Source organism: Acomys russatus, chromosome 32 (genome assembly GCF_903995435.1).
Source record: "Acomys russatus chromosome 32, mAcoRus1.1, whole genome shotgun sequence".
In the NCBI taxonomy this organism is placed as follows: domain Eukaryota; kingdom Metazoa; phylum Chordata; class Mammalia; order Rodentia; family Muridae; genus Acomys; species Acomys russatus.
In genome coordinates this window covers 48,149,245-48,157,738 of record NC_067168.1, presented here as the reverse complement: position 1 = coordinate 48,157,738, position 8,494 = coordinate 48,149,245, and the positions used below count along the sequence as shown (strand labels likewise).

The 8,494-nt window shown below is 49.7% G+C and overlaps 1 protein-coding gene across 1 annotated transcript; it reads right to left on the bottom strand.

The window, feature by feature from the left end:
• Positions 1 to 487: 487 nt before the first annotated feature.
• Zkscan7 (zinc finger with KRAB and SCAN domains 7) lies at positions 488 to 6,354 on the bottom strand. The gene is made up of 4 exons (XM_051140406.1): positions 5,808 to 6,354; positions 3,989 to 4,145; positions 3,433 to 3,755; positions 488 to 1,893 (listed from the first exon to the last, which is right to left on the bottom strand). Exons 1-4 carry the CDS (start codon positions 6,247 to 6,249, stop codon positions 503 to 505), a joined length of 2,313 nt encoding a protein of 770 aa, XP_050996363.1. The 5' UTR covers positions 6,250 to 6,354; the 3' UTR covers positions 488 to 502.
• Between the last annotated feature and the right edge of the window lie 2,140 nt (positions 6,355 to 8,494).

The following is an 8,494-nucleotide window of genomic DNA, read 5'->3' as shown; positions in this document are numbered from 1 at the left end:
GGAAACTTAAGTAATAAGAAGCTATGTGTTAGACTAATTTAAAATAGTAAATGTGAGGGCTGGAGAGATGGCTCAGCGGTTAAGACCACCGGCTGCTCTGCCAGAGGCCAGAGGTTTGATCCCCACCACCCACAAGATGGCTGACAACTGTAACTCCAGTTCCGAGGGTCTCATTACCTCTTCTGGCCTCTGTAGCCACCAGGCACCTAAGAGGTACACAGACATACATGTAGGCAAAACCACCCAGACATGTTAAAAAAAAAAACATGAGGGGAAAGCCGGGCGTGGTGGCGCACGCCTTTAATCCCAGCACTCGGGAGGCAGAGGTAGGCGGATCGCTGTGAGTTCGAGGCCAGCCTGGTCTACAAAGTGAGTCCAGGACAGCCAAGGCTACACAGAGAGACCCTGTCTCGAAAAACCAAAAAAAAAAAAAAAAAAAAAAAAAAAAAAACATGAGGGGGCAAAGTCAATGAAGAGAGCCATGGGCATGTCTAAGGAGTGCCTACGACACTGTGTGACGCGGACCTGGGGGCTTGTACACACTGTGAGTTCGCTGGTGGTGATTAAAGGTGGAGCGCTGACTAAAGGCTTTCCCACACTCGCTGCATTCATATGGCTTCTCACCAGTGTGAACTCTCTGGTGCACAATTAGCTGGGAACTGTCACTGAAAGCTTTCGTGCAGTCTTTGCATTGGTAGGGCTTCTCACCAGTGTGGGTCCTCTGATGAACCATAAGGCTAGAGCTGTAACTGAAGACCTTCCCGCACTCACTGCACTCATACGGCTTCTCACCGGTGTGAACTCTCTGGTGTATGATGAGGTGAGAGTTTTGATTGAAGGATTTGCCACACTGGCTGCATCTATAGGGCTTTTCTCCAGTGTGAAGCCTCTGGTGCCGAATAAGGCATTTGCTTAAACTGAATTTCTTACCACACTCACTGCATTCAAAAGGTTTTTCTCCAGTGTGAATCCGTTCATGGTCAATGAGCTGAGAGCTCTGGTTGAAGGCTTTCCCACATTTACTACATTTGAATGGTTTTTCCCCAGTGTGGAGACGCCAATGCCGAGCAAGACACTTACTCCGACTAAAGGCCTTGCCACACTCAGCACATGCATAAGGCTTCTCCCCAGTGTGGATCCTTTGGTGGTCAGTGAGATTTCTGCTGGAACAGACGGCGGTCCCACACTCATCACGCTCGCAGGGCATCTCACTCATGTGGAGGACCTGATGTCGGGCGCGACTTCTACGCCAAGTGAAGACCTCCCCACGGCCGCTGCACTCGGGCTCCTCTCCATGATCAATGAGCTGGGGATTCTGGATGGAAACTTTTGCACAACTGTTACATTTATAAGGTTTCTGCCCATTGCGGAGACTGTGGTGTTGAGTAGGACGGGAGCTGCGGCTGTCAGTCTTCCCATGCTCATTACACTGAGACATTTTTCCCTGCGTGTGCGTTCTGAGGTGAACAACTAGCTGAGAAGTCTGTCGGAAGGTCTTCCCACACTCCTTACATGTGTGGATTCTCTGGTGTCCGAGGAGGTGTGAGCTCCGGCTAAAAGCTTTGCCGTGTTCATCACACTGACAAAGTTTCTGTCTCTCAACAGGACTGGAAGGCAGAGCTGGCTGCTCCCCTGCATCTTTACAGTCCTCACTTCTGTCTTCTGTGGAGTTTTTATCATCCTTCTTTTCCAATAAATCACCTTCTAGTTCACTCTCATCTTCATCTGAGGATTGCCCTTCCACCTGTGCTAAAAGATCTTCACAGATATCTGCAGACTCCGTCTCTAGCAGGGTCACTCCAAAGAGTCCCCCCAAGGATGCGCTGAATGCGTCGGATCCTTTAGAAATGGCCTGCTTTGTAGTGTCCTCAGAACTTCCCATCCTGTTCTCACCTAGTACCAAAATGAGAAAAAAAATTATTTATTTATTTATTTATTTTTTGCTTTGAGCTGAAAAAAAAAAGTCATAATTTATTTAAGAAATGAGACAAGATTTCAGAAGTAGAGAATATCCCTTTTTCTTCAGGGAATTTAAAACACAGAATGCTGGGAGCAATTGCATGCTTGATTGGCAAAAACAAGGGAGCTTCCTGGCGGCAGCTGACTTATTGCATGGCTGGGGAATGGGTGTATTCCTGCTTTAGGCGAGGCCCAAGTATTCTGCCTCAAGGCTGCTCACTGTTGCTATGCTGCCACTCTGTGCTTGTCTCATCTGTCCGGCACGGCAGAGACCCTCACTGTCTATTGTTTCACTTTGTTGGGTAGATTTCCTGCCAATTACTTTGAACATGTACCTTCATGACATAGTGTTGTTTAAACAAATTGATGATTTCAAAGAATTTCTGACTTGATTCAAGTAATTTAAAACCTTCCTGCAGTGTAACAAAACTGCTAGGAGCTCTATCAAGCACTTGATTTACACTAAGAGGGAAAACAAGATGAAGCAAATTAGTGATTAAGGAAATACATTCATTTTAAGCCTAGCCCAAGGATAAGGCCCAGGTGTGCACCCTGAGAAGAGCGAGCCTATGAAGAGAGAAACAAAGAATGAATTATTATCTACACGAAACAAAACAGACACCTGTTTCTTAGAAAAATCTTAACATTAAAAAAAAAAAAACTCTTGCTTTGAACACATGACATACATTTGAAATAAAAAAAGATAAAACTTCTGCTTTGAACACATAACAAGCGCATAGATAAACACCGCTGCTTTAAGTTGATTATCTAGTTAGATATGAGGACCAACAGCCCTACTGGAACTCCCTTTTTATGTACTGATGGAATCTATTTTTGAATGAGGTAATTTTTCCATACATAGAGAACCTTTGTATTAGATCATTTGAGAACCCAAGACAGAGTTAAGCCACTGCTGAAACCATCTGCTTCATCCAAAAATGTGTTTGTCTGTTTACATGCCTGTTTGTCTGCACATCCTCTCTGTTGTATGTCTATATATTTATATCTGTATGTTAATATTTACATATGTGTGTTTATGTATGTGTGGACGCATGGTGCCTTTGGAAGCTCCCTTGTTTTTGGATAGTGTTCCTTGACAGCAAGTTCAGTTTCTTTCTTTTCTTTCTTTGTTCTGCTTGTTTGTTTTGTTTTTTAAGATAGGGCCTCACTGTCTAGCCCTGGCTGGCCTAGAGCTTGCTAGTCAATCAGGCTGGCGCCTGCCTCCCAAGTGCTGGGATTGTAAAGGCTGCACCACCATGCCAGGCTCCACTCTGCCCTCTCAACAGCCACATCTCTTGCTGGTTCCTCCAGCGTCCCAGGCCTACTCTGCCTCCCAATAACCCCCTCTTACAATGCAGTGTCATGCCTGGCGACAGATACTGTCCATATGTATCATTTCTTTGTGGTAGCTGTTTTTTGGGTTTTGTTTGACAGAGGGTATTAATATGTAGCACAGGCTAGCCCAACACTTACAAAGTAGTCCAGGATGGCCTTCAGCTCTCAGATATACTCTTGCCAAGGCTTTCCCAGTATGGGAACAACAGGTACGACCCTCCGTGCCCGGGAACGCCAGGTACGACCCTCCGTGCCCGGGAACGCCAGGTACGACCCTCCGTGCCCGGGAACGCCAGGTACGACACCCCGTGCCCGGGAACGCCAGGTACGACCCTCCGTGCCCAGGAACGCCAGGTACGACCCTCCGTGCCCGGGAACGCCAGGTACGACACCCCGTGCCCAGGAACGCCAGGTACGACGCTCCGTGCCCGGGAACGCCAGGTACGACGCTCCGTGCCCAGCTTCACTCAAGTTATGTCCTGAGGTTGCGTCTTTCTATGTATGTCACTGACTCTCGGCTGTGTAGGTAAGAACTCTTAAAAATAATCACAGTATAAACACACCACTAAGGAAGAAGACCAGCTGTAAGGCAATGTGGGATTTCAGTGAGCTGCAAATTGGGCTGATCAAAAAAAGCGACTCTAGAGGGGCAGACGGCAAGATGACTTGAGGCCAGAAGTGGGGAGACAAGTACCAAAGTGTCCACTGGAGAGGTGGCGTGCACAAGGAGGTTCTGAGAGGGCCTCGGGGGCAGAGTCCTGACTGGACGTTGAGGTAGGAGACCCCTTTATTGCACTGAGAGCTCTCATCTTCTTTAAATGCACATCCTGCTCTTGTGCTGCAGGCAGAACCTAGAGATAAGGAAACAGAACTGGGTTCAAAGTGCAGCACAAAGGACGAGAACCCAAACCGCTAAGACACCCACACAGGAAGGACGGAGCAGGCTATCTCCCCAGCACCCCACAAAGTGCACTGCTCACGGTCGTCCCTGCCAGCCCTCTCTTACCCTCCTTGTAGGAGCCCGGAAAACAGACACTAGAGCCAGTTGCACTGCGCCAGGAATTGGGCACACATTTTCTTAAGATGTGAACTATCAAGATAGCTCAGATGGTAAATACTGCTAAGCCTGAGTGAAGACCAGTTCTCAGCTGCTCCTGACTAGTTCTTTCTGTGTCTAACTGTGTGTACAAGCCAGAAGACAATTTGAGCTGCCTTTTTTGCTCAGGCACTGCTCACTTTGTACATATGGGGATATAGATGTTCAAATTTAACATTACGACACTTTGCAAAGCCTGCCTTCTAAGAGTCACAGAGCTGAGTGGCCAACTTAGGCCAACTTCAGACCCCTGGGACTCACAGGCCAGGAGCCTTGCCTAACCACTGATTCTGCGGTTAAAGAAATCCTGTCCAAAAACCAAGCTGACTGTACACGTCCATGTCCAAGCAGAAGCAGCAGGAGAAATGGTCTCTAATTTGGTTTATTGCCTGTACATGGTTATGGTGGTGGCCGAAGGCAAGGAAACCCTCATGCCCGAGTCCTGGGTGGAGTGCTAGAACTGCAGCAGGATTTAGCTGCCAGTGGTCACAGGGTTGGGTTACAACAGTGCATTAAACTCTGCCTTCTGCCCATACACTCAGAAACTGCAGTAAGGAGCTTTATCTGCACTTACAAGCAGCAGCCAGGGCTGGGGAATGTTCAGTCCATACAGCGATTCCCACGCGGTCACGGCAACCTGCCCTCGGACTCCCAGAACCAATGTACAAGAGTCAGGTGTGAGCACACATTATTGTAACCCTACCCCTGGAGACGCGCACACAGTCAGACCCCTAGGGCTCCCTGGAGATGCACACACAGTCAGCCCACCTAGGACTCACAGGGTGGCCACTGAAATCCAGGTCAGGGAGATCATGTCTCAGGAAATAAAGCTGGCCAGCAGCTGGAGGACAACACCTCAGGTTGCTCTCTAGCCAACACACACACACACACACACACACACACTCACCTGCACATGCATCTCCCCACCACATAAACCTGGTTCAGAGCTAGGCTTGTGTGGCTGCTTAATTAAGAGTGGCCCCTACAGGCTCATAGATTTAAATGCCTAGTCACCAAGAAATGGCATTATTTGAAAGGATTGAAGGTATGGCCTTGTTAGAGAAAATGCCTCTGGGGGTGGGCTTTGAAGTTTGTCAGTGTCTGTCTGTCTCTGTCTCTGTCTGTCTGTCTCTCTCTCTCAGGACACAGAGCTCCATGGATGTACACCTGCATGCAGCCAGGTTCCCGGCCATGACAGTGGGCTAACCTCTGAGGTTGTAAATGAGCCGCTGCTAACTGCTGTTCTAATAGAGCAGTGACTAAGACAGTTGGGGTTTTGTATTTTTGCTTATGGCGTGAAGCACAAACTATTGTTCATCCATTGGTGGAAAAGGTTCCGGCAAACCAGCACGAGGTGTGAGGAAAAGACTACGTATTCCCAGGCTAGCCCAAGGCTCAGAACTGTTCTAGATGCTGCCCCGGACTCCACTGCTTACCTCCCCTGCCTCACGGAGGTGTCGCTGGAAGTCCTCCACCACAGCCACGGCCTCCTCACCAGTCTCAGGGTGATGGAGCTGGACCCAGGCCTGCAGCTCCCCAGGCAGGATGCTCAGGAACTGCTCCAGCACCAGCAGCTCCAGGATCTGCTCCTTGGTGTGGACCTCCGGCACCAGCCACCACCGGCAGAGCTCCCTGAGCCGGCTCAGCGCCTCCTGAGGCCCCGACGTCTCATGGTAGCAGAACTGCCTGAAGTACAGCCGGAAGACTTCACAGACAGGAGGGTAGTTCTTCTGGAGACTGCAGCTCTGCCCCCAGGTCTGGCTTCCTGCTTCCTGCTTCCCAGTCAAGGCCCTCTCCTGCGTCTGACACACAGCAGTGCTGGCGATGAGGCCCAGTGTTCCCCTGCCTTCCGTGGTCATTGTGACAGCAAAGGGAAGCTGGTTCCGGCTACAGCAGGCACACTGAATGCGACTGTCCTTCCAGCTGCAGGCGCTGGTTTTCAGTGTCGCCTACAGAAACATAAAGAGAACGAGAGACCCTGCAGTGCTCAACTCTTGGTGCTGGTGAAGCTTCAGGGTAAAAGAAGACTACAGAGAAATCACTCCAAGGGACTCTCCTGCTTGAGATATTAATGGCTCTGGTCACTGACAGGGTAAGACCTAACTAAAAAAATAAATTAAATAAAATAAACCTAACTAAAAGTCTAGGTTTAGCATTCATAGCCTTTCACACATCTTCAACCAGTTTCCCCAAGTACCCAGAATTAAAAGGACAGCAACGTCCTCCAATGTAGGGCATGCAAAAAAAAAAAAAAAAAAAAAAAAAAAAAAAAGTTAAAGAGAACACTAAATTATTTCACCTTTATTTAATATGTCCTGTAGTAAGCACTGAAATTGCAATATATGTATCTTCAATTTCTGCATAAACTTGTGCTGGGAGTGGAGGCTCAACTCTTCAGCTGGAGAAGATGTCAAGTTTGGGACTATTACTCTACAAATATGGGGGGGCGCGCCCACTTCTCTCTCCCCCTTCTTTTTTTTTTAATTATTCATTAATGCATATACATATTAATGCATGCCAGAAGAGGGCATTAGATCACATTATAGATGGTTGTGAGCCACCATGTGGTTGCTGGGAATTGAACTCAGGACCTCTGGAGGAGCAGTCAGTGCTCTTAACCTCTGAGCCATCTCTCCAGCCCTCTCTCCCCCTTCTTTTTCTTCATTTCCGACACACTCTTACTCAGGCTGCACAATGAATGCCACTTCTCTTGAAAGAGGGCCTCCTCGCTGGCCCCCTTACTACAACAGTGCTTTTTAACTGGTTTATGCGGCACTTATCAGTGGGCTTCCCGAGGGCCGCCCACAGCGGGGGTCCTAGTCAGAAAAACAAACAACAGAAACGCTAGGAGGCCTTTCCTATTTGACACAGGATCTCTCCTGGCATACCAGTGGCTATTGCTTTAGTAATCCCATGGGCCGTTTTCCACCATACCTCTGCTGGATCACTTTTCTGACTGCAATTGTTTGCAGTTTACACAGACGTGGGCTCCACTTCTCTGGATAGACTAAAAAGGCAGGACTGGCTTCCAGTCGTGCACCCACGTATAAGCGTTACACAGGGACAGAGATGTGACTAACTTAGCTGACATCGTTTGGGGGGGAGGAAGGTTTCCCGTTTATGCATGCCACTTGAAAACCAACTCCTCAGGGGCAACTAGGATGTGTGCTGTGGTTCCTGATATCGGGCCCCGGATACCCCAGGGTTAGGCGTTTTCGTGCTCCAGCCCGGGGCGCCGCTCACCTGGCCGCGTCTGCCCGGTGCAACGCTGACCCGGGGCCGAGCGGCTCAGGCTCCGCCAGGCACCCCCGCAGCTGCCGGCGTCGCGCCCCGAGTGGCGGCCGCGCCTCCCTCCCTGTGGTGACGGCTCTCCGTACCCCGCGCCGCCAAGAAAAGGCAACAATGGCGGGGCCGGAAGCGTGAAACGCCCCTTCCGGTGTCTCTGGGATTCCGGAAGTCTAGGTTACCATGGCGAACAAAAGTTTGGAGGCTAGGCTCTCATCCGGGGCGCATCTGGGGTACAATTGGAGGTCATACTGAATTTCAAGCCATTCATATTCCAGTTACCTCACTATTGACACAAAAAGGCCAAAACCAAACTCCATACTTTCCAACAATGAGACTTTGAGAGCTAGGAGCCTGGCTTGACCATGCCCTATACAACTATAGTCCAACTCCGAATTGTTGTGTCACCCATGGGGAAGGTTTCCCCAGCACAAGTGTTACACGGCTCTGCCGGGAAAGGTATCCTGGCCATCGGGAGCCAAGGAATACCGCAAAGACACAGCACAGAACAGCTCTCTGCTGCCCTTGGCCCCAGCCACAGACTTTAAGGCCACAGCTGGCCCTCTGCGCCTGACCCCATCCCACCCCACCTGGTGCAACCCTGCAGTTTCTTTAGGTCCCACTGGGCTTCCGCGCCTCTTCCCGCTCTCTTCTCCCACCTTCACTTCGTAGCTGCCTGTAAATCCCGCCGCTCCTGTAGGCCCTTGTGGCTTCTGCAACTCCATTCCTCAAACCTTTCCTTGGATGAGACGCTGCAAACTGGAGCGCGGTTTTTGTCCTCGCCTGCTGGCTGCTACGAAAGCCCTGGTGCCAGGCACT